At 42.2% G+C, this 25,798-nt stretch overlaps 2 protein-coding genes across 8 annotated transcripts in view; both read right to left on the reverse strand.

The window, feature by feature from the left end:
* Nucleotides 1–6,944: 6,944 nt before the first annotated feature.
* On the reverse strand, nucleotides 6,945–21,366 carry LOC123957507 (C-terminal binding protein 1). 7 transcript variants are annotated; one of them, XM_046030346.1, is made up of 11 exons: nucleotides 21,099–21,366; nucleotides 19,943–19,987; nucleotides 19,533–19,677; nucleotides 15,583–15,737; nucleotides 15,182–15,326; nucleotides 14,874–15,080; nucleotides 13,664–13,878; nucleotides 12,648–12,778; nucleotides 12,430–12,557; nucleotides 10,942–11,059; nucleotides 6,945–10,763 (listed from the first exon to the last, which is right to left on the reverse strand). In XM_046030346.1, exons 3-11 carry the CDS (start codon nucleotides 19,591–19,593, stop codon nucleotides 10,577–10,579), a joined length of 1,347 nt encoding a protein of 448 aa, XP_045886302.1. In that variant the 5' UTR covers nucleotides 19,594–19,677; nucleotides 19,943–19,987; nucleotides 21,099–21,366; the 3' UTR covers nucleotides 6,945–10,576. The 7 variants fall into 7 exon arrangements, with proteins under 7 accessions (XP_045886302.1, XP_045886303.1, XP_045886306.1 ...); XM_046030347.1 differs by lacking the exon at nucleotides 21,099–21,366 and adding an exon at nucleotides 20,772–21,067; XM_046030350.1 differs by lacking the exon at nucleotides 21,099–21,366 and adding an exon at nucleotides 20,123–20,745.
* Nucleotides 21,367–21,739: 373 nt separating this feature from the next.
* The window catches only part of LOC123957508 (protein FAM53C-like), a 6,069-nt gene continuing 2,010 nt past the window's right edge, over nucleotides 21,740–25,798 (reverse strand). The window contains exons 2-5 of the mRNA XM_046030353.1: nucleotides 25,462–25,700; nucleotides 25,293–25,353; nucleotides 24,378–25,207; nucleotides 21,740–23,219 (exon numbers count right to left, since the gene is read on the reverse strand). Of these exons, the coding sequence (XP_045886309.1) occupies nucleotides 22,971–23,219; nucleotides 24,378–25,207; nucleotides 25,293–25,353; nucleotides 25,462–25,545 (1,224 nt within the window). The 5' untranslated portion in view covers nucleotides 25,546–25,700 and the 3' untranslated portion in view covers nucleotides 21,740–22,970. The remainder of the gene's footprint in view (nucleotides 23,220–24,377; nucleotides 25,208–25,292; nucleotides 25,354–25,461; nucleotides 25,701–25,798) is intronic.

The raw sequence follows: 25,798 nt of genomic DNA on the forward strand, positions 1-25,798 counted from the left end.
TGTGTGTGTGTGTGTGTGTGTGTGTGTGTGTGTGTGTGTGTGTGTGTGTGTGTGTGTGTGTGTGTGTGTGTGAGAGAGAGAGAGAGAGAGAGAGAGAGAGAGAGAGAGAGAGAGAGAGAGTGTGTGTGAAATTTCTAGAAACTTTTGTTACTTTCCTGGTTATTATCCCTGGTTATGACACAACAAAGGAGTCAAACAATATTTCATCGAACAATCTACTTCACACACACACATTTGTTCCTCTATCCATGTGGGGATGTCGTATTGACATAATGTATACTCTAGCCCCTTGCTCTAACCATAACCTTAACCTAATTCTATAAAATACAGTCTCCACCACATCCCCATCGCTTAGTGTCCATTCAGATTAAAGTTCCCACCGGGATAAAAAACATGAAACACACACAAACGTCACTGTATCACTCCACTGTGAGCCTGCAGGAATGACTGGAGACTAAGAGGAGCATTGAAATGAAAATATGAATAGGGGTTAGATGTGGATCAGGTAACAATTTCTATCTATCTATCTATCTATCTATCGTGTGTCTCTGCATTTGAAAGTAGGTTACGGGAAAAACCCAGACTTCCCTGCTGCTTCCCACTGATTAATGACAGTGAGCTCAGCATCTAGATTGACTCAGTTTAATATGAAACGTCATTGACACATTGTCAAATACAAAGGGGTGCGTACGTGTGAGCACACACTGCACACACAAAGTCCTTCAAAATGTGAACTCACGCTGGCACATACAGCAGTGGACATTTAGACCCACATGTGCCAGCAAACCTATGCGGGAAAAGTGACTAGAACACACACATCCACAGTTTGCAGTTAAACCAAACTCTGCGACGCACACGCAGCACGCGCGCGCGCACACACACACACGCAGGGCTAGTATTAGGACACCAGATACAGCAGCAGAATGGTCGCAGGTTGCCTGACTGACGCAAAACTCCAAGATAGATGAAGGTTTTCTTCCTGTCAATCACGTGCTAACGTCAACGTTACGCGAGCCAAGTGAGTGAAGCAATGAGAGGAAAACCATGAGCTAATCACAGAGCATTGGGCCTGAGCCATACTAGCTTCAGTGTCTCAGCTTCACCGCTACAAACCCTTCAGACCCCTAAGACAGACACAAGGAAAGAGCAGCATTAGGAACAGATGGATAATATTGATTGCATGCATTCTGTTCCAATATTATGGTTGGTTAGTTGCCTTTTGACAACAGTAATGCTGGTGTATTCAATATTTCTCTTGTCAACAAATCCCAGGAAAAGAACAAAACCAACAATTTGTTATTTAATCTCTTAAAAGATTAAAAATAAAGTAGGTTTGGTTTCAAATTGGTGGGGGGGAGTCTCAATTAGCGGAGGGTCTGGGGGGTCAAAGGGTCAAACACGTAATTAGCATCCCTTTTCGAAGAACATCATTTGCCCAGGCTTCTTTTTCGGTAAAAGGGGCAAAATTATGGAATTCTCTGCCAGATCACTTGAAATGTATCCCGACATTAGCCTCCTTAAAAAAAACTTACGTACTATTCCTCTGATTGGCTAACCCTACCCATTACCCCATACTAACAACCTAACCAATGGAGGCAAAGGGTACTAGCCAATCAGAAGCAGAGTTGTCAAAAATCTAAAGAAAACAAAAACACAGGTCAAACAATTTTATGCCCCACATGCACACTTTCTGCATCAATTCATGGTGAAAATGTTGTTATTTATGTAAAGGAAAACCCAAAATTCAGGCGTAAGTGACAAGTCAAAATATAATGGAATATAATGCAGTAAGGCTTTCAGGCCTGCAAGTTTTAATAATGGGCAGGCAACATTCCCTCAATATTAATTAGCAAAATAGCAAACAACACTTCTAAGTAAACTTGATAAACATTATCTAGTAGTTAGCTGCCATCACAACTCATAACTTACATTTGAGACTTTTTGAGAAAATATCAGATATCCTCCTCCTTTTCACTCTTGCTCCTCCCCAGTTATCTACCGTGCATAGTTTGTTCTTCTTCTTTCTGTTTTATGGCAGGTTACAACCATTGCTTTTGAGGTTGATTACTGCCCCCACTTACTTGGCCGGATGCATTGTTGAGGGGAAAATGCACGTGTGCTACAAATTGAAGGGGATATGCACCCTGCGTCCCTCCCCGAGATCTACAGCAATGCTCTCAATCCTGGCTGATTCCTCTTCTCTATTTGTGGCACTCAGCTCAAAGCTCATACAGTGACAATGATGTAAATCTTGAACAAGACTATTCTACAGCCATGTTAGCGGCTCTGTGAGGCTGTACTGAAGCTCAGCGGTGATTTGAGCTTAAGTACAGTCGAGGCTGTTGGGAGTCGCATTAGCTTTGCAGGTATGATGGCGCTTGATGAAAGGTTCAGGTCAGGATCACCAAAATTATTACAATTTTTTAAAATAGATTTTAGAGGCATTTAAATTTGGATCAGAATCAGAATCAGACGCGTACAAGGAATTTGATTTGGTGATAACGTGCTACATGTAGACAAACATACAGTTGACATAAATAAATGTAGAAATATGGAATAAACATATGCAAGTTATATAAGAATAATAAAGGAATAAAATAATTGAGAAAAATATGGAAAACCACTGACTGACCAATCAACTTTTTTAATTGATCCACACCACTGGCATGACTAAAACACAAATATATACAGTATTTTGGGCTCAGTCATTTCCTAAAACATCTGGGCACTGTAGTATTTAGCAAACATTACTCAACAGGATATAAAATAATGTGTTGGTTGGGGACTATTTTGAGCTGTGGATTAATACACGTTTGTGTCTGTGTCTTTGGACAACAATGGATCTCTATGGCACGGAAGAACAAGCTAAAACAGGCTTCTATCAGGATACACAGTCACTACATGTTAGTGTGATCAATTAATTGTTGGTTTTAGTCTTTTCATTAGGTCTGATGACACTAAAATATATATAAAATACAGACTAATGAGCCTTATATTCTAAGTCAAGTTGTTCAAATAAAGATGCACTGTGTATCTTTTGAAAGGGAAAACAAAGCTGCAGACTGACGGTAATGCAACATCTGAGTCATTCGGTGGCTGGAATAATATTTAATCATTCCAAAGACAACCAAAGGCAAATATTTACCCACTCGGCTTTGGGGTTGGTAGCATGATCCCTCCAAGTGGGATAGGTCATCTGTCTGTAGACTAATTCATCACACAGACATGTATGCACAAGCATACACATATACTAACTTTCTCTCTCACACACAGACATCCTGATCTGCAATCAAGGCCCAAAACTATTTTACTTAGTTGATGTTCTCATCTCTGGACCTCAGTTAAATGATCTTGCATGGCCTTTGACCTTTGAGTCGTCTTCTTCTTTTTTGTGACCCACTTACTGAAACCAATAGAAGTTACCGAAGCAGGATGGCCCATCCCATCACACAAAGTAGTTTATTGAAGGTACAGACCCAGGAGCAGTATGGGAACCAGTACTGCCATTTTACTGGTTTGACTAGTATATTCCTAAACCTGATGAAATCTGAGGCCTCCTCCTGCTCCTCTTCAACTAAACCAACAAATAAAAAAATATATGGTGGTGGGTGAGGTGATTGATGCTCTGCTGCACTTTGTTGCACAATATCAAGCGGGATCTAGAAAGCAATAAGCCAAAGTGTGTTTGAAGTGCGTGTGGATCATGTCTGTTAAAATATTGCTCGCATCCTGGTCCTCTTTCAACTACACACACTGGTATACACATGCTGTGATGTAATATGCCTGTCCTAGCACAGTATGTATATACTGGTCTCCAGTTCCATAGCCATATTGACAAAAATATAAAGAATTAAATAGTAAAAGGAAAAATCAACATCAACTCAGCTTTTTTCAGTCTTTCAGTTTGTCCACCACTTTGGTCCGGACTGAAATATCTTAATAACTATTTGATTGATTACCATTTTGAACAAACATTCATGTCACGTCTCCAGAGGATGAATCCTAGTGCCTTTGGTGATCCTTTCCTCTTAACTCTAGTGCCACCATAAAGTTGACATTTGTGGTTTTGAGTATACATTTCCACAACTATTGAATTGATTACCATAAAATTTGGTTCACACATTCATGTCCGATGTGATAACTTTTCATCTAGTGCCATCATCAGGTTTTTATTTGTCCAAGACTTTAGTTTATGATCAAATATTATTATTTTTATTATATATCAGTGCTACTTAGTAAATGTTAGCATACCACGCTAAACTAAAATGGTGAATATGGTTACCATTAAACCTGCTAAACGTCATCATGTTAGCGTTGTTGTGAGCATGTCTGGATGCAAACATTAGCATTTAGCTCACAGTGTCAGAACTAGCATATATATAATCATTTTAGTTAGAGACTCCCTGGCACATGAGCCAACAACTATGCTTAACATTCAGTATATGGTCCAAATCAGGATGATCCAAATGAGACAGTGACAATCCAAAAGAGCAAGAATATGACTCTCACCGCAAGGGAGGTTGAGAATACAAAAGCTAAGTTGAAACATAGTTAGGATGAACAGGGACATACATCTGGTAAACTGTTAGCATGGCAAATCAGAAGAAGCCTCTAGAAATAATTTCATCCAGAAAATCTTATGTGACTGATGTGGTTCGCCACCCAACCACTCTGAATTCTTTCAGTTGTTATATTAATTAGGGGGTGTTAAGACTGATGAAACAAAACTAGACAGTTTAGACCTCTCTGTACTTTGTTAAATAGAATCTTGAAAATAAAATAACTACACAAGAGGTGACAGATGCTCTTAGCCAGGCTCCTGTGAGGTAGACCAGATGGTTTCTTGAATGACATTGTTGAGTAAATTAACAAACCCTGTTTTAGACATGTTTATCCATTCAGCTGAAATCTGATAGTTTTATTAAAACCATGGAGGGATCCTAAATTGCGTGGACCACTCTCACCATCTGATTATAAGACATAAACCAATGCTAGGCTGGCTGCTTTGTGCTCTTGTGATTGAGCCTTTAGCCATCACAATAACTTCACATCCCTTAAGGGATCAGCTCTCAATGATTTGTTAGATACCTATAATGTAAAAGTTAGTGTAAAGCTAATTTCTAAAAAAGCGTAGCCTTGCCTCTCAGCCTCCCTGTAGAGCAGTTGTCGTAGTCTAACTTTGCTTTTCAGAGGGACACCCACTACATGACTTATCTGGGTTAAAAGATCTCGAATCATTTAAGCAATGATAAATTACATTCACTTAAATTTGAGCCTTTGGTTAAAAGGGTTAACAATGATTGAGACAGAACGATTCCATATTTATTTCAAACTCTCCACATCCCAAAATCAAATTTCAAGACAATTATTTTGGAAATTACAAACCTTGATCTCCAGGTTTATATGTTGGGGAAGCTACACAGCATAAAAATCACTATAATCCTTATCCACGAAGAAGGCTGAAGCTTCCAAACTTCCAGCTCTCTTACTGGGCAGCCCAAATTAGATCAATCTGGGTTTGGCTAAATCATTTTGACAACCTTCCTATTGGGAAGCAGACAGAGCAGTTTTATGCAGATGAGGTTCCACTGCCAGGTATTACTTTTATTAAGAGATATCACATTGATAACAAACAGGTTTAGACAATCGTCTCATAAATCTTATCTCTAGAATTTGGGTGGGTATTCAGGTATACCTCCATAGTACTAGTGTTAAATAAACAAACACCCATTCATATTAATACCCCTCTCCCTGTTATTCTTCAGGATGGGATTACTAAAATATTGTATAGTTAGGGTATCCAAACACTTGAGGACCTTTAGAAGAACGACACTTAGTTGTTAGTGAAATGGCTCAACATTAAGTCTTGAACCTTCCTTGGAGACACTTTGATCTTTTAAATGTTTGAGTGCTACCCTAATCTCCCCCAACTCATTTAAGTACCTACAAGTTAACCACTGTATTTCAGAGTTAGAGACAAGGACCCTCATACATGTGTTCAGCGAGATTCAAAAACAAAACCACATAAACACAATCAAGAACATCAGAAGAACTGATATACCTAGCTTACCCAGACGTATCTTGCTAGGGGACACATCAGTATTGCCCCGGGAAACAAGGTTTAAAGCAAGATTCAGTGGCCATAATTGCTGGCAATAAATGTATTGCCATGACATGCCAGAAGGATGGCCCACCCTCCTCCTCCATGTGGTTCAAAGAAATAGGCTAAAATAAAAAAGGGGAACTTCACCTATCAAAGTCTGTTTACAGGTCTTGGGGAGTACTACTGCATGTGTGACAAAAGTTGTATAAAGCCTTTTGGGGCTCCAGAGGGAGCTGTGTGAAGTCTGCTTAGTTATAGGGATGAAAGAAAACATTGGATGCATACAGTAAATTATTACATCATAAAGTCAGTAAACATAATCCATGTCTTAACTTTCCGTGAGGTTACCAGCCTACAGCTAGCGGGCACTTAAAGGTGCTTTCAATAAGGGGGCTGCAGCATTCAGTCACATCACTCCATTTTAAGTGCAGGCTCTTGGTTATGTGCATGTGGTAGCAATTTTGGGGCTGATAATCCCCCACCCTCCTGGTCTACACAGAAGCCCCCTTTCCCGTACACCCCAACTAGAAATCTCACTTGTAAAGATGCCCGTTCTGGCACTGCAAACCGTGTAAAAGAGCTGATAAACTGTGATAGTAAACAATTTTGTTCATGGCAAACTCTAAATTCAGCTCTCTGTCCTGAAGCTGCTGGATGCAATGAGTGAGACGACATACTGGCAACGGGCATTAACCGTCACCAACTTTCTCGCCACTATAATCAAGCACAGAAACTTTTTCAAAAGAAATGACCAAAGGCAGCAGGTTCAGTATGCAGCAGCATTCTGGTTATCAGAAGAGAAGTACTGTTGTTTAGAAAGGTAAAAACAAGAGGGCAAATGTTTAATTTTTAAGATTTTATTAAAATACGGTGTGGAGTTTACCATCGGAAGTTACCATCACAAACATGATTGTTTCTAATAAAAAAGTAAACAAAACAAAAATAAAGCTTAAGAGCCTATAGTTACAGGAGATTTTTTTGTGGGTTTTTTTTCATTTGTTTTTGCAGTCTGGTGAAAGAAAAAAAACAAAACAAAAAAAAAAATCAATTCACAATGAGAGTGAGTGGAAGAAAAAAACAAAACACGTTCACATGTTGTAAAAATACATTTCCCAATTTTAACATTACACAGTCACTTTCAAACATTCATTCATTCATTCCTTGTTAGATGGTTAGATGTCAGTGCCAAAAGAAAGCTAAACAGAAAAGAAAAAATAAAATAAAGAATAGTTCAGACCTGTGCACAAAGGAAGGGAACGAGGAGAGAGCGGTTTCTAAAAACTCAGTAGGCTGTTCTAAATACTGAGGGAGGAAAACTGGGGACAAGGGACACAAGACAGAGGGCGACTGCTGGAGGATATGTGTGCATTTGAACCCTGAGAGAGAAAAAGTGACCGATTCTTAATTTTCTGCTTTTATTTTATTTTTTTGACAGACCACACCAGTATCCGCTGTTCCCCCACCCCTCCCTGCCCCACTGTGGCTCTGTCAGCACTGTGAAAGACGCTATTAGAGCCCCAGAGTGGTGGTGGCGGTGGGCAGGGAGAGGGGGAGGTGCATTCTCACACCCAAGAGTGAAATATCAGCTGTGGCTTTGTGAGCATACAAACTGTGCTTATCTGTTAGCCTACGCACGCGCACACACTACCGGGCTGACTAGAACTATTGAAAATGAGAAAACAAAAAAAACAACGACTCATGAATGCACAGTAAGAGTTCACACCGGAGGTGTGTGTGTGTGTGTGTGAGCGAGCAGAAAACAAACTGTCTACACGAGGATAAACATGGTTCATTGCTGAAAAAGAAAGCCAGGTGCTGCGGACTTACGCCTGCCGGGGTGTGAGGAGCTTTTTTGCGGAGCTGCCTGTTCTTTTCGACTGGGTGCGTCTCCTGACTTCACCTGCTGTGGTCAACTGTATTAAGGCAGTGAGTGGTTCCATGGCGACTTTCTAAAACAGCTACTTTTACAGGGAGAGAATAAGTAAGGCCCAGAGGATATCAGCTGGAAAGGACAGTTGGGATAAGACAAATAAAAAATAAAATAAAAAAACCAAGGAGAGGGATCTTTTGTTTTCTCTGAAATGTTTCAGTACAACATGTAGAACACAGACATATCCATTAAAATGAAATCCTACAAGAAAACAATGATTTTCATAACAGTGCACTGCTGAACTGAAAAAAATATATATAATCATCAACAGCAAAATTTAAGATTACTATTATGCTCATAATCTGAACTATGGGGGTTATTTTTAAAAATATATACTCATCACATGACAGAGGAGCCTAGCATCTCAGGACACAGACATGCTCCATGTCTCTCATAGACTCTGAGGGGAAAACTGTACATCACTGGAAACTGACCACGACAAAAATGGCAACTTGGGTTGAAAACACTCTGAAGGGGGCGGGGGAAAATGCTGGGGAGCAGAGGGAAACAGCAAGATGACAAATTCTTTACGCCAATAGTATTTCCCCTAAAAAAATTACCCCACATGCACTATAGATAGAGCAGCCTGACAATGAAGGGGAGCAAAAAACAAAACTGCATCTACTACTACTGTTCTAGTAAAAGAAAACTAGCAGACCACGGCGATCGCCTTTTGTTTTTTCCTTATTCATTAGCCAGTAAGATAGAGGTTGAAACACATCAACTACAGTCTGAAGTCTAAGAATGGGAAAGTGTTGTGCTGAATTTTCCACGAGGAAATAAAGAAGGTAAAGGCAAAAAGATACGCGTCGGTTTTGAAGCCTGAGTATTCAGTGACCTATAGCAACTCTAAATAGATTTTGTCAATTCATTTCATGGGGCAATGTTCTTTTTATTAATTGTATCATTACTGCTACAATTTCACAAGCCTTCTGGTAAAGAACAGTTAAGAAGTGTCTAGAAAAGCTGTACAAAAAGTAAAAGGGTATGCACGGTACATTCAATATCTGTTACTGAGGTACTAGAAAGGTGTTCCCTTGACAGCAGGGCAACAGCGTTAAAGAGTTACTCCTAGGGACTATTCCTTTGGAAAGACAATAGCTTGTTATCAGAACAGGGTGAGGGAACATACAAACCCTCACTCACACACACACACACACTCTCACACACACACACACACACACCACTGTCATTAACAAAGCCAGCATGCAAGAACACTGTCCCCTTGCTCCTAACAGGGAATCTAAACTCTACTGTCCCCTCACGCTTAAAGGAATTGGTGGATGCATACTGGTTCATGAGTGGATGTATAGGGTGGGCCATGACAGTGGGAGAGGAGTGGAGGGTTGGTGCATGGTACATGGTGGTGGCAGCGGGGGGTGTGCAGTGAGATCTTATTAAACAATAAGGCGGTAGTCGATCCCGGGTCACCCATGCTGTGTTCTGAATGTCGGCAGTGTGTGATCATGTTCTTCATCACTACAGCTAACCTGTAACTGTCCCATCTGTTAGGCTGAAATGAGCTGCATGTAACTTTCTTTGCTCTGAGCGGTCAGATGGTGCCCTCTGCTGGCGAGGCCTCTTGTATGCTGTGTTTTTTTTCCCAGCAAGAAAAAGCTGCATTTTGATTCTGTGTGGGCACCGTGTGTAAAGACCTCACATGTAGCACTCTGGTTGCTGGCGTGAGATGGAAATTCAAGCCTAGGTGCTCTCTGATATGATGCTCTGAGCTTTTATCTCATGACAAAACAATCCATGAGGGGGCAAAGTGTGTTGAAATACATGGAGGAGAGCTCCACACTGACAGAGTTAAGGATCCTCTGCTGAGCAAGCTGGCGACAGTGCCTGGGACAGCCCAATGGCCAAACTGGGCTGAGGGGTAGATGCCTGGTGGTGGTGGGGGCAGGATGTACTGTTTGTGATTCTGTCTGGTTTACTTTAGTACACATTTCCCCCATCACAAGAAAGGTGGAGGGGGGGGGGGGGGAGAAAAAAAAAAGAAAAGAAGAAGAGAGCAGTAACATGAGCCATTAATGTACAAAGGAGGGCTTCAACCCATCTGCCTCTGTGCCTCTACTGGTCAGAGTCAGAGGAACTGCAGGAGGCAGCAGACTGTCAAGCCTCATGTCAGAAATTCTATTTTTTTAACAAACAAACAAAAACATTAACACCTAGAACCACAACAGATCAACTTTCCATTAAAACAACGGCCAACTAAGGATATAAACCAATCCAATCATTGAATCCTTGAGAACACAGTTATTGCTGACGTTGTGGGGGAGTGAAGGGTAGAGGGGATGGTGGGTGAGATGAGGACGAAGATGGAGGGATGTTTGTGTTCTTGGGGGTGTGGATGGTCTGGGGCTAGATGTGAGTAAGTCACTCCTGGGCTGGTTATGTGAGGAACGAGACCGTGTAGATCCACATCAGGTCAAACTGGCGCTGCCGATGGACTGGAGGGTCGGGCTGTGTCTGATGCTGGGAGGTGGAGGTGGGGGTTGGTTTCCAGATGTGACGGAATGTGCTGGCGGCAGCAGGAGGGGCTATTGGTCGGAGGGGATGTCTCTGTCGGCTTCGGCCTTAGTAGGCTGCCCCGGGGAGGGGGCATGAGGGGGGTGGGAGACAGGGGCGATACCGTGTGCCAGGGTTCCTGAAACCAGGCTTTCAACCCCTGCGCCAGCTCCGGGGAGACCCCCTGCTGTGGCAACACTGATCAGACCTGGAGGAAATCTGACACAGATGCAAAAAAAAAACAAAAAAAAAAAACAACAAAAAAATCATATGATAGCTGCTCTGGTGAAGAAAAAAAACCTTAATAAGATTCTTACTACATCCAGATCCATGTTCAGCCTAATAACCCTTGCCTGACGTGTAATCCCTGTCCATCTTCAGCATCCACTCCTCTCACCTGTAAGTGGCTCCATTAAGTTCTGGGTGGACAGTGGCTGCCTCCATGCTGGGCCACTGAGAGGCTGCCATCAGATACTCCTTATTAACGCAGTTCTTCAGACTGTCAGGGATACGCCCTAGAGGAAAGAAAACAGACCATTGCTCTTTTCTGGAAGTTTTCTGGCGAAAAAAACCAAGGTCAACATCCTGTTTTTGACTATTTGAACAGTTTTAGGGCTGTACCTGACTAAACAGGGTGGTGATAGTTCACTAATAAAAACCTTAGTGCACCACGGACCTCCCTTGTGGATCCTGATGGCCCCAAACTGCGGATCACAATGGGCGGTTGTAACCCATAGTTAATCCATCAGTAGTGAACAGAGACCACCCTTCTACATTTAGTTAGTTACAGCTAGTTTTGTAGTTTGGCAGTTTCATTTGAAAGTTCATAGCCTGCCATGCTGTTATCCTGCATTGCTCGGTGTACAAAAATGTAGCTTACAAAAAGTGCAATGATTCGACTGACAAAATGACAAAATTTGAACTACAGCTGAAAGGACTGGTCAATTAATCGATTAGTCAATCAACAGAAAATTGATCACCAACTATGGTGTTTATCAGTTATTTGGTTTCAGACGCAGACTTCACTCGGTAAAACACTTGGTAGCCTACTAGGTTACAAGTCACGGACCCAGTGGATATTTTACAAGCACAGACCACGTAAAGCAGCAGTGAACACACAGAGAGTAGATGTTGGTTTCAATCATTTGATACGTTTTTTACAAGCCAGCATGCGGTTAACCCACTGCTGTGATGATGGATCGCAGGTGGAAAACTTTATAAAACATACTGCTGAGATAGTAGGGCAAACAGGGGGAGAGAGGGACAGAGTGAGGACGATGGCATCGTCTATTGGCCCAACCCTAATTTGGAGTATCTCACATACTGTAATCAAGTCATGTAAGGGATCATGCACCTATCTTTAAAGCCCTTCTATTCTCTGCAAATACATATATACAAATTCTGTAAACACTCAGGCCAGACACAAACACGTGTAAAAAAAAAATAAAAAAAATAAATGCACAATAAGATCTGCCACACAAAAACCATTGGGACCACTACAGCTGCAGATGAACATTTAATATCCAGGAAAACACATCAGCTACACTGCAAGAGATGAGCCTGAACTATAAATGAAAGCATTATATTTGATTTAATTTTAAACAATTACTTTTTTGTAACTGTAAACTGACACATTAGCTTTAATGTGTTATTTGATTTTGAATGATGAAGAATTTTTTTTTTTCTAAAATATGAATATAACGTGATAATTGTAATTTTCTCCAATCATATAATTATTAGAACTCTTAAATTATGTTGTAAAAAGTGTTTGCCTGAGCCAGTTGAAGGCACGGTACACATGCACGTGTGTGCAAGTGATCTGAAAGTAGCAACTCTGCCTCATTTTGAACCAGGATCAACCCTGGTGAACTCTGTGAGTTCTTACCGGTGATGGCACGGCGAACCTCCCTGGCTGCTTCCTCACGAGCCTCGATGGAGGCCTGCTCACTGTACCAGGATGTGTGCGGGGTACAGATCAGGTTGGGGGCATCCTTCAGAGGGCCTGTTGAAAAACTGTTAAGAAGGGGACAGGTTGTTAAAGAGTAGAGTGATATGGTTGTGTATCATGCACAGCTCTTGGGGTTACTTGTGTAATAGGGTTACCTGAAAGGTTCTGCCTCATGGACGTCTAGGGCAGCCCCTCGTATCCGGCCCTCTTTCAGGGCCTGAGCCAATGCTTTCTCGTCAACCAGACCGCCTCTTGATGTGTTCACTAGGAAAGCTCCCTGACGCATCTGTATCGCAGAGTTAGCAACAGTATGAATAAACTATGGGGAGCACATAATGCCAGAGAAGGCTGAAACCTTCCATCGGCAGTTACATACAGCAGTACAGACTCAAATCACTGGCACAAATACGCATTATTGTCATTCTTCCAATCTATAATGCTGAATATCCTTCAATATGGGAACAATGTTTGGTTCAGGCCAAGTTGTCTAGACCATCATAGTTAACCAAACGCCTGAGTCGGGATTTTAAGACATATACACACAAAATTCTGATTTTTGCTGGTTATGTTCGAGCTTCCTCCTTTCATTTGTAGAATATCAACCAATTGGTCTAATAGATGGTTCAGGGTTCTACATTTTAGCCTTGACTGGCTGCAGAACATATTTTTCCATTCCTCAATCTTATATGCTGTCGCACATGGGGCTCACATTAGAACATGCCCATTGTGCTAAATCAGCAATTTACTGAACTGATGCAGGCCGAATGAACGCAGAAAATATATTATTTCCTCTATATATTCCATAACTAATCCTTTCATTATCCTCACATACAGCAAGAGGAAAAATGAGACAGTACAGAGAGCACAAACGTCATAAAAAGTAAAAAGGCTGATTTGAGAAGAGACTTTAAAAAACAATCCAGATTTGATGAAATCTTGATCCAACTGAACTCACAACCATTGATGCAAGACATATTCAGATAAATAATTTTCTTTGTGAATATATTTTTAAAATGACAACATGCAGCCTTTTTACAGTATTTCAACCCAAGTGACATATGCGCAACTTGATTAGATGCTGCCTTTTCTAAACACTTTAACATTTGAGGTGGTTGGAAAAACACCAACTAATAAAATTTGGGTTTCGCACGTTCAGGGTGCATCCACACACCTGTTTGATGGTAAAGTCATTAATGAGGTGGTGGTTGTGCTCGTTGAGGCTGCAGTGCAGGGATACACAGTCAGAGTGGATGAGCAGGTCCTGCAGGGTGGCCATGCGCTGAAGGCCCAGTGAGCGCTCCACGCCATCAGGCAGGTAGGGATCATAGAAGATCACGCCAAAACCAAAGGCCTTAGCCCGCAGAGCCACTGCTTGGCCAACACGCCCTGGAAGACAAAGAAATGGTAAGGTTTTTAAAGGGGAACAACCTGGAGCCTATTTTCCCATGTTGTTGTGTCTATGTGACTAAGTGGGGCAACATTTTTTGAAACTGTTCCAACATTGAGCGAGTGCTCTGCAGTCGGCAGCAACGAGACAGCGCTGCAATGTAATCCTTGCAGCCAATTGCGCCCTTTCAAAGCATGCCCACTTAAATGCTAGTTTTTGCTACTAACACGCTAAGATTGTTATTAGAAGTGTCTGACTACATTATGGAAAGGATTCCTACAGATGTAGACCTTTTTAAAGACCTCTGAAGAGTTTCTTCCTTAACAAAAATAATACCTCTCTGGTCTACCGCGGCCTCGATCAGTTAGTTTGTGTTGCTTTGTAACTTTGGTGTATATAACACTTTGAAACACAAAAGTCACACAACAACACAAAACAAACAAAAAACAACAAAGTCTAACAGACTGAGGCAGCGGTAGACCAAGTCCTGTGTTCTGCAAGATTACCGTTTTACGGCTTTGACGAGAGCGATACAGTGACTTTTCCTGGTGAAACAAAAAGGATCTCCAAACCTGTTTCTGTATGGATAATTTCCAAAACGTCAGACACTCGTAATAATCTGATCCTGTGAGTGGCAAAAACAAGCACCTTAGTGGTTGTACGTTGACAGCGCGCAATTGCCCATAAGGATTACTTTGAAGCCCTGTTTTTCTGATGCCAGTTGCAGCGCGATTGCTCAAAACAGCCCTTGTTGAAACTAAAATAAAAATCAGCCTTTAATTAAAGCACAATGCCAAACAGGTCCTACAGCATACTGTCTGTCTGTCCGACCATCTGTCAAGCTTGGATTAAACAGATCCCCTAAAGCACAACATATTTTTTGTTCAATTACAGTCAGCTAAATACCATCTCTGATTTAGGGAAGCGTTTGATTACCTAGCTATTATGCCCCTATGAACAAATCTAGACACCCACGTCCGAACTCTTCACTCACCTAGACCGATAATGCCCAGCGTCTCTCCGCGGATACGAGCTGCACCGCCAGCTACCTCCCTAATCTGCTCCACACTAGAGGCACGGGTTCCCTCCCTGAGGGCCTGGTGCATCCAAGTGACTCGCCTGTACAGGTTGAGGATCAGACATAGCGACGTGTCGGCTGTCTCCTCCACCGAGGCTGCTGGCACGTTACAAACCGCAATGCCTGGAAGTCCGGTCGAAAAGAGGAAAGAAATATTAAGCACTCTTTGTGTTAATCTATGCGTGAGCTCATAGCTGCCCGTGTTTGTCTCAAAAACCACTCACCTAGCTCAGCAGCTGCTTTGATGTCAACATTATCGAAGCCGGAGCCGATCCTGACAATTACGCGTAGGCCTTTAAACTTTTCCAAGTCATCTCTGGATAGAGTGATGGTGTGGTAGAGCAGGGCGGCCACTGCCTCGTTTAGCACCTAGACAAGACCAACACATTATAAATAATTTGAAAATGAATCTCACTAAACTGTACTTAACACTAAAACTATTACACCAAGGACAAGGGCAAGGACATTAGAGCCACATAGCTTGGCTACATATTAAAATAGTATATTAGGGGTGGATGGAAATATTTTCTTTGCGGTAGTACAAGGCAGATGTTAATTACTGTCACATTACGGCAGAATGAAAGGAGGATTTAAGTGTTTTGCCCTAATGGATTGTGGACTATACCTTCTCATGAATCTCTTGTGTGGATTGAGCATCGCAGAAGGCCACTGTGGCTACATCTTTGAGGATGGGCATTTCCACAGTGCAGTCACGCCCATCCAGCAGGGCCACCAGGGGCCGCGGGTGCATTGGCCCGTTCAGGATGGGGGGTCGGATACCTTAAGTTTAGTATAAATATTCAATAATCATTACAATTTTGTGACAAAAAAACCCCGTAACATGTTTTCATTTTTCTCTTACTGCAGAGACAACTTTATGGTGACACTTGGTGTACACAGCTACAAGCATTTTAGCAACCAGCAGGGTTAAGCTTGAGATTAGCGTCTGCATTTCCCATGTCTGGACTACCCAGCGTGATGCAAGTCATCATACACTCACAAAATCCCCCTGCACACATGGTTAGTGAACGGGGCTAACTGCCACACTGCTTAGACAATAATAACTCAGACTTTTATGACTCTCTTTTTCCAACCCATCCACCTACACACTAAGGGAACTACTAGGATGATGTGTGTTAGTGTGTGTGTTCCTACACAGTGTTCTTTGGTTACAAAAGTGATGTGTAACTAAATCTGTGATGGGGCATGGACAGTGTCCAGTATCCTGGCCTATTTGGTATTGAACTGCAGCTCTGTCCAGGAATGCATGGATCCAATATACACCGTCCAGCTTTCATCGATCCAGCTGTTCTACTTGGGTCCTTAGACTAGGGAAGGTTAGATTAATGAGGCAGGGCAGTGTTGATTAAGTGTTATGTCTGGGAACTTGACCTGCCGCTGTACGAGAAGATTGCACACAGAGAGGAGGCGGATGGGATGGGAGGGGGAAGAGGTGATGGAGTGTAGCGGGTGGGGGAGGGGTGGAGAAGGCTGTGGGGTCTCGGGGAGGAGGTGGGGGGTTCATGAGGGGGTCTGAGTCATGACCTAAATTCTCCTGTCTGGAAGAGTCCCTCTCCTTCATATTTTTCTCGTTCTCCTCTTTCTTCAGACACACGCACACCTTCCTCGCAGACGTGCACATTTGGCCCATGCGCAACATGGTCATTTACCATTATGCCAACAAAGGAAATGTTGCATATCAAAATCAAATCGACTTAAATAAATGCCATGTCTCTGCAAATGCATTGGTGTTACATTAGGGGAAATTAACACTAATGGTTATATCTGCAAATGCTTTTTACACCTCTCTTTTTCTGTCTTCTTCTCACTTGGACTAATCCCACACATGCACCAGTACACACTATCTTGTCCCTGCTGTGTGACAGGTGTGTGGGTGTGTGTGTCTCCCAGGGTGGGGGAGTGTGTCTAGCTGAAACATTTACTTGGACAGAGGGCAGGAGGTAATGGTGAGACTGCATCGGAGGGAAGGGAGCTGGTAGCTGAGTGTGGAAAACAAATATTTGTGAACACTTCCTCTGACGCCTGAGCATTTCCCAGTGGTTGTTATGAAACCCACACAGGCAAAAGAAGAAAGATATAGCTTAGAAACCCTTATAAAAACATACAATCTACTGCACTCCATCTAGCAGTGTGATTCACATTCATTGCAGATGGCTCAAGAATGCTAACAGGCCTACTGCTACACGCTGAAAGCACAAAGAGGCCCTAACTATGTAGAAAAACCCAAAGGCATTAATCACAAAGACCCCCTCTGAAAAAGTAGTTCTGGAAATATACAAGTAGTCCTACACACACAGTAATTTGAGTCAAAGGACACTGGCATACCCGAGGCCTACTAAGCGCAAGCATGGCCGCTCACACAATACAATTCATTCAGTGATTCATTCATTCTCCCTCCCTCTCCCTCCCTTTCTTTCCCCTCACTCCCTTCTCCTCTTCTCTCTCCCTCTGGCCGCAGTTAGAGGAGTAAGAGGTGAGGGGGGGAGGGGCAGCGAACGATGATAATGCAGCAAGCAGCGGTACTCCACCCAGACGCAGCTAGACATACACACACACACAGTTATTCAGTTCCTTCTTAGCGGCTGCGACGACACCAATACGAGCTGAACATAAAAGGAAAACTGCGCACACATAGCTGCTCCACACCCAAACCTTAGATCTCTCACCCCACAGTTCACAAATTTCAAAAACACATGCCAAAATAGAAAACACATGAGCACCGGGCCTAACCTTGCATTATGAAGTCTGTGAGCCTGTCTTCCTCTCACTCTCTCTCTCTCCCTCTATCGCTCTTTTTTTTCTCCCTCTCTCTCTCTATGTCAGCCTGTTCTTGGCTGGCTGAATCCCAGCTGTCATCCACGCCCAGCCCCTCCCCCACGCCCAGCATCCAATCACAGGCAACTTCATTGAAGGCCAGCCAACCAGCACTAACCTCATTAGAATAGCCGAGGCAGAGGCCGAGGGCGGTTTGGGCTGTTGTCGTTTTTTAAAGAGACAGCTGGCCCGTTTCCCTGTAGCTGCGGCCACGACCCTTCACCTTGTCCTCTCCCTCTCACCCGTCTCCAGAGACTCACCCAGACTGTTCCCTCCATTTTAGCACACCATTACGTCTGATCTCCATCATTTACTCTCATCACTACAACAGCTCAAAATACTGTCTCTTTTAGAAATCTGCGCTGTATCATCCATGATAACATATTTGTAGCAACATAAAAAGCTGACTTATTTTCTGTTATCCTTAATATAAAATACAGTCCAAAGCTTCCATCTGTACATTACTGACATGCCAATTTCACACAAAAAAATAAATAAAAATGAACAAACAGCAACCTCCTCCACTCTCTAATGCACAGAGATAGTAAGAAATACAATCAGGGTCAACATTTTAACCAGTCACATTACTACTTCCGATTAAGAGCACCAGAGACAGATGTGTTAACCAATAGCCAGTCACCGCCATAAAGCAAGACCTGCACTTCATAAAGCCAGAATAATCCTAGAGTGCCAGGGAAATATATCAAAAGCAACCAATCATAGCAGAATTTCACAAACATAACCCTTTTGATCATTTTCTAGTTTAAATAGGCTAAATCTGCCCCCACTAATGGTCTGCTTACATAGTTGCAAGGCTAAAGCTAAAAATGTTGTGGTTTTTCACATGTAGACACAGCAAAAAGGTATTTTTTCCACTTAGCTTAAAGGTGGGGTATGCAATTCTAAAAAAATCCAATATCACAAATACCATGAGATACAGTGAACACCATCACAACAAGTCATGTAACTAGCATTTGTTGTGTGTTAGCAAACTGTTGCTGCTGTGAAGCTAATGTGCAGAGTGGGGGAAACGTTCCCAGAGCCAGCACACCAGCTCCAGACAGAGATTCTCAAACTCTCATGCTACTATCGCCAACATCACAACAGCAACATGTTTGGGCAAACTAGAAAGTAAGCTGAATGTCTGTGGTCAAGTCATTTAACGTTACCTGACACACAAATCATGGATGGAATAGTGTTGTGTGGCTCGGTCCGAGCCCATTTGTTTCCCATTTACAGAGCCAGGGCTGAGTACAAACATAAGATTTCTTTTTTTGCACAGCTAGCTGACCGTGAGATTTTTGCTGAATTTAACAAGACAATTCTATACCCCACCTTTAACTTTCTTACAATATGGGCATGATGGCTTGGGTATAACACAAGTTTTTAATACTTTATATTAAATATATATATCTATATCTCTATCTATATATATATATCTATCTATCTATTTATATCTATCTCTATATATATCTATCTATATCTATCTCTATATATATATATATCTATATCTATATCTCTCTCTATATATCTATATCTATATCTCTCTATCTCTCTATCTCTATCTATATATCTATATATATATATATATATATCTATATATATATATCTATATATATATATATATAGATATATATATATATATATATATATATATATATATATCTCTATATATATATATCTATCTATCACACACACACACCTCATAAACATAAACTCCTACATATTTACTTCTCTCACCCTCACAAATGCGGTCAAGTCTCTGTCGCTTGACCTGTTTGTGTTTGTCCATCAGAGCCATAGACCAAGCAGTCTGAACCTGGGACAGAGAAGAACAGATCCAAGTGCTATGGAGCCCCCTTTAAAGATGTCCACCTAGTTTCACCTGCACACAAATAGAAAAATCATTCAGTGAAAAAGTAATTCATTTATATTGCCATATGTAAATACCAGAATAACTGAAAGAATTATATGAACAATGAATTTTAAAAATTAGCAGTGACTCTTCTCTTCTTGGCATGGGAATGTAGTATATTCATGTGTAGCTATTAAAACAAAGATATGATGCCAAAGAAGTTGAAGTTTATCAAATGAAACCCAGAGAAATCCGTAATAGTATTTCTTCCGTGACAGACTGAAAAGATCCTCACCTGGAGAACAATGTTGTGCCAGTCAGGTTGACAACTTAGTTTACACTGTAAACAAAGAAATGGCTCAAAGATATTAGATTATGACAATGTCAAATGTGTTATCACTGCAGGTGGCGTGTTAGGAAGAAATGTTACCAATATATACAGGATTACATACACAGCAGTTAAATGTAGTGTTACCTGCAGGCCCTGGCAACAAACATGTTTTAATAAAGGTAATTTGTGCTCAACTCGTTCAGGACTGGCTCATACTCAAATCACTTTACTGTTTAACTTGTTAGGGTTGTTCATCGTTGTTTAACGTTACAACTTTGTGGTCAACTTTACTTTTGCTTGCAATAAAATCACTCTCTCACATAGTGCCTGTAAACTGTTAACCACTACCGCTAGCAGTCAATGTTAGTCGACAGTACGAGTAGCTAATTTTAACGATAAGTAAAAGGGTGAAAATATCATTATGGGTCGTGAGCCGTTCGTTAGCAGCCAAGTTACCGTTAACTAGCTAACTAGCTTCTGCTGCTAACCAAGCCGTTTCTCAGTTATCAAGAATAACCGGGGAGATGAATGGTGATATTATGTTCCATTTAGATACACGTTAATTAGGCGTTCTTATTTGGTAAATCTATCACGATTACATTACTACTCCTTCTGAGGTAGTTTAGCTTACATTAACTTCTGAATCGCGACCCGAGCTAACGCTAACTAAAAATATAGCACAGCAGCTAGCTAGCCGACTTTGGCTAGCTAACCCAAACAAACATTTGAGGACTTAAAGTTGCCAACACTTTAAATACACATCCCTGTTAACTCCCGAACATACATCCAGCACCTGTCGTTATTTAACTGCCGCTAAGTTGTGAAGTGTGAATCATTTCCATAGCTACATTTATGAGGCGTTTGCAGCATTGCTAACGTTAGCTAGCCAGCGCCGTTAACTAGCGTGCCGCTGAGTGTGTGGGAGAGATGCGAGCGCAGGGGGAGCCCATTTCGTCCGATTTGTTATCAGCGAGTGGCGCTACAATGTGAAATATCTGACCCAGAAGCTAAAGAAATGATCAATTCTATAGGGAAATGTGAATCGCCCACGTGACTGAATTCAAGCGGGACTACTTTGAAACTCAGTGACCGAATCTTGCAAAAATTGTCTGTTATTTACCCCGGATAAACTCTTTCAAGAGTGCTGAGACAGTGTGCGTGCGTCGGTGGTGTTCCCTCTCTCCCGATCGCCATGAAATTAGACAAAAGAGGAAGTGGCTTGTGGGTGTTGGTGGGGGGGTCAGCCAGTCTGTGTAAAAGCATCGGTGGACTGGAAGGAGCGCCCTCACCTTCCACGGCGGAACGGCAATACTGATCTGACATGTATAACTCTTCACTGTGGTCTACTACTGCCACTACTGGCCTATTTATATAATTATACAAACTTTTTTTGGTATACTTTAAACTTTATCCCCTGTCGAATGTTTATAAACCCATGTATACGTCTCAAAGGATACGTTGTTACTATGCTAGAGCAAGCTGTAAATGGTTCATTTTCACTTTTTTGTGGAAAATTTCCCCCCACAAACAGAACATGTAGCTCTGTATGCATCGAAATCTGCTGTTAGTAAAGTCAGAATGGACTTTACTGTGTTTATATGCAACACAGTATTACACTAAATTCAGCCACTAGGTGTCACAATAATCTATTGGCCCCTAAGGTGTTCCTGTATTTGACTACAGGCAGGAAAATGTTTTGGATAGAAGACAAGATTGCTGGAAGATAAAAAAACCAAGACAACCCCGCCCCCCCCCACAACATTCTCTATTAAATTTTATTTGTACATAAATTGTGCAACAGTAATATTTCCATCTGAAAACACATGAAAAATCATTTCTGGAAGGCCACCAAATCATCTGCATAACTACCACCTTTGTCATACACTGAGAACGGGCTTTACGTGTGTACTCACTTTACCGCCCTACAGTAGGTTACATTGTGCCCTATGTGAAGTCCAGCTGCAGCATCGATTCAGTTATTCAACTGATTATAGTGCATGTCCGACCTGTTGACAAATATCTGAATCAGCGCAAACATGGATAGCAAAAATGTCTGGCTGTGAAAAGAAGACCAGAGCACGAAGAACTCTGTATTTTAAGCTTAAGGCGTGGTCAGTTTACAGTATCATCAGTATTGTTGTTGACAAGGTGTGGTAATGTTCAAGCAATTTAGAAAACTTCCAACCTAGAAAAGAGTGTGTGCGCGTACACACTCACCCCCCCTACAAGAGAGTAGAGCAATCCTTTATGCTATTACAAGAAAAGCTTCCCTTTGATGTTGTAGAATTACTCCAAAAGGACGAGCTAAATCAAAGCTAGAAGAGCAGTGAGATGGACATGATTTTAGGGCCTATGGGGGATTTAAGAAACTGCAGCGAAATCCTGGAATGTATCCTGTTAAACATACAGGAGAGCATTTACATATAAATCAGTATTCTTACGTTTGGGCTACTCTAATATTTTGACCTACACATGGCAGCAACCTTTAAACAGCTCACATACAGTCATGTCCAAATTCAGAGAAATTCCTCTATCCCAATAAACTATCTGCTTTTAGCGTGTATTCAAATCACTTAGAGGCAATATTAAGCACATTCTGCTTACTCCAGTATATGGCATTCTTTGAGGATATGTAAAGATATCAAGATGCATACCAATGATTAAAGCAAATAAGACTTTTATCAATATGAAATTAGCCAAATTCTGTGTGCATGAAAACATTTACTCATGCACATTTCCCTATGGAGCACTGAATAGGCAGGCACTCTGATATTTCCTTTGAAATGTTAATTAATGAACTAGCTCAAATTTTACAGTCATTACATTGTAAGTTGATATTAGCTTCTAATTGCTTGGTTCTTGATTATGAACTCTGACATGCCTTAGGAGGGCAGCAGGTTCCCAAGGACTCTGCCAGGAGAGCGCACAAAGCCTACAGGTGTGCTTAACATTGTTATGAATGCAGTAATCACACTGGGAGCACCAAGGAGTGTCAGTTCTCTTCTATAAGGTTCAAGTCCAGTTCTGTGCAGTCCCTTTCAAAAACAATCTTTTGTCCTCCATCTATTACAGTCCTCTCTCTTTTATCCTCATCTTCCTCCTCTTCACTTTCACTCAGTGGCCCAATGCTGGCTCGTCCCAGGAAGTCTGCAGGGGAGAAGGCTGAGCGATGTTCTGACTGGGAAGACACTGGAACTACGCAGACACCTGTACCACATAGGAGGCTCTCGTGATTACCAATCTACAGAGGACAAAAGAAGAATCATGATCATCATGTGACAATTCTAGCATTTAACAGGTGGCTAAACCACTCAAAGGGGCCCAGTCTAATTCTCAGCGCTCATTCATGCAGCTAGATTATCAGCTCCATACACCTCCAGGATCCACACCTAAATGTAATAAAATGTAGTGCAGTTATGACATCACTGGCAAAGCTGGGAAGTCTGCAGGATGGCTGTGCCTGCTTCTTTGGAAAAAGTATAACTGATAGAGTTAATGGGCTTGGCTGGTCAAGTAAATGGTCAACCTAACGAATGCTGGAAACTTTAGACCTTTATTTAAATTATTCAATTTACATAAATGTTCTTTTCTTGTTAATTATGCAAAAGATTACTTGACAAGTTGACACAGATTAGAAGTACTACAAGTGCCAGCAAGCCAACATACTGGAACTTTATAGCTACCCAACTTTGTGTGTTTACTAGGTGGTTTGTCATGGCAATATAATATTAGCATAATATAAGTGAGAAGGTCTAGATTGTCAGAAAAGGTCTGCATTTAAGGATTTTGCAAGCTGAACGTTTGTGAACTTCTCATATTAAAGGCAGAGTGGTAAGTTACTTTTGCTCTCTTAAGCAGTTGCAACCAGGGAAAACTGTGACAGGAGTCTCATTGTGAATGGGACAAACTGGAACTTGTGTTTGGTAGAGTGCATCACAGCTGGTTTCCTGTATAAAAAGGGAGCCTGTATAAAAGGCCAGCTTTAAGTAGAGATAGGAAAGCTTAACACTTGTGTGGTGGCTTTTGTAGCCAATCAGGTAGAATTGCCTGCACCAAAAACAGCCATGAACCCAATCCTGTCTACACTGATGTGAGTTAGATGGGTATCTGGAAACGGATCTGAGGGATCACTACTTCACTAATGATCCCAACCTAAAATACCAGTGGGAAATGAGAGCTGGTGGCGTGAGGGCTAAGCTTAGATGTGCTGAACCAGAGTTTTGGGGAATGGAGTGTTGCCAGGGGCGTACCATTGCCATCCAAGACAGAATACATGGGTACAACTGAACCCAGGCCTGGTCATATACTAACTGATAATTAAGTTTGTCTCAGTATACTGCATGTACCAATGAGGAGATAGACTACCTACACTGACAGCCCATTGGACTTTCTTGCTCACCTGTGTCATCTTGCTGAAGTTAAGGCCTGGCCTAGGGCAGGGCAGAACATCTGGGTCACGGCGCCTCTTCAAGCGAGGTCTGCGCATATCACAGGGCTGCGAGCGGCATCGCGGCAGCGCTGGGTGCAGGTCACGTCTAGAGGAGGATGGTGTACTACACGCAGAAGTGGGAGATGGAGACAGGGCTGGGTGTTCCACACCAGAACAGTCATATGTCAGAGCAGAAGCAGGGGAGGGATGGGGGGGCAGGAGCACAGAAGAGGCGCCATGAATGTGCACAGGGGAGAGGGAGAATCGGCGCTGCAGTACTGAGTGAGAAACCATAGGGGCTGGTGAAGAGGAGCAGGAGGAAGGAGTAGCAAAAGAGGCAGAACAGGCTCCTTTCAGTTGGTCACAGGGGTCCCATGGGAAGCTCCATGGTAGTGGAGAGTCAGACAGTGCTAAGCTGAAGAAGGTAGGGCTAGAAGATGAGTGTAGGGATGAAGAAGTGAAGGAGGAACTGGGACCACAAAGTGGCAAAGAGCTCGCAGCAGAGCCTGAACTAGATAATCCTCCACTTTGGCAGCCACGTTTGACTGGGGTCCAAACCTTGGATGCACTAGGATGCCAGGTGGAGCGACACTGAGAAAGGTCCTCAGGAACAGAGAGGGACCGGCAGTGGCGTTTTGGAGGTGGTGGCGGAGGGGAGCTTTGGAAAACCTCGTCTGTTAAAGAAACCTCTGGACTCAGGAAAGCTTCTCCAGAGCGGGAAGGAGGCCCTAGAGGGTCTGGTCCACAGAAATCATCCAGAAGGTTAGCTTTGGATGATGGGTGTGTAGCTGAGCTGGTCTCTGAAAATGCCAAAAGATGACATGAGACAGATTTCTCCACAAATAGGTAAAAAAAAAATGCAGCCGCTTAATTCTGTCAACTTGCCTTGTGTTGATCTACAAGCACTCCATGAGACAGTGGGACTTGAGCCCACTGCAGGTAATGACTGAAACAGAAATATAATTTAAATTCAAAACCAGAACCCATAAAACTAAGTGAATAAAGAATAAAAATTGTAGTTAAAAGGACAGATTTAGTTTTGTATCCAACTCACCGCATTCACATTAAATGAGAAAGCCTTGTAATAAGGCTCTTCCAAACTCTGTTTACGGAGCTGCTCTGTGATAAGTGTCACCATAATTGTAGCTACAATCCAGGGATAGACATGGAGAGGAGATTTATTGTGGGCAGTGGAAATGTTAGTCAGAATCCTGGCGTGGTTTGTGGTGTCCCCTCCACACCTAAACCAGCCAGACCAGCTTTCTCACTATGCCACCATCATCTTTATGCCACCTAGAGGGACAGACGAGAAGGGATCCATATGAAACTGTCGATTAACTGAAACTAGTCAACCACATTGGAGAAGGGGGGGGGGGGGGGGGGGGGGGGGG

This window comes from Micropterus dolomieu, linkage group LG19 (assembly GCF_021292245.1).
Source record: "Micropterus dolomieu isolate WLL.071019.BEF.003 ecotype Adirondacks linkage group LG19, ASM2129224v1, whole genome shotgun sequence".
Taxonomy (NCBI): Eukaryota; Metazoa; Chordata; class Actinopteri; order Centrarchiformes; family Centrarchidae; genus Micropterus; species Micropterus dolomieu.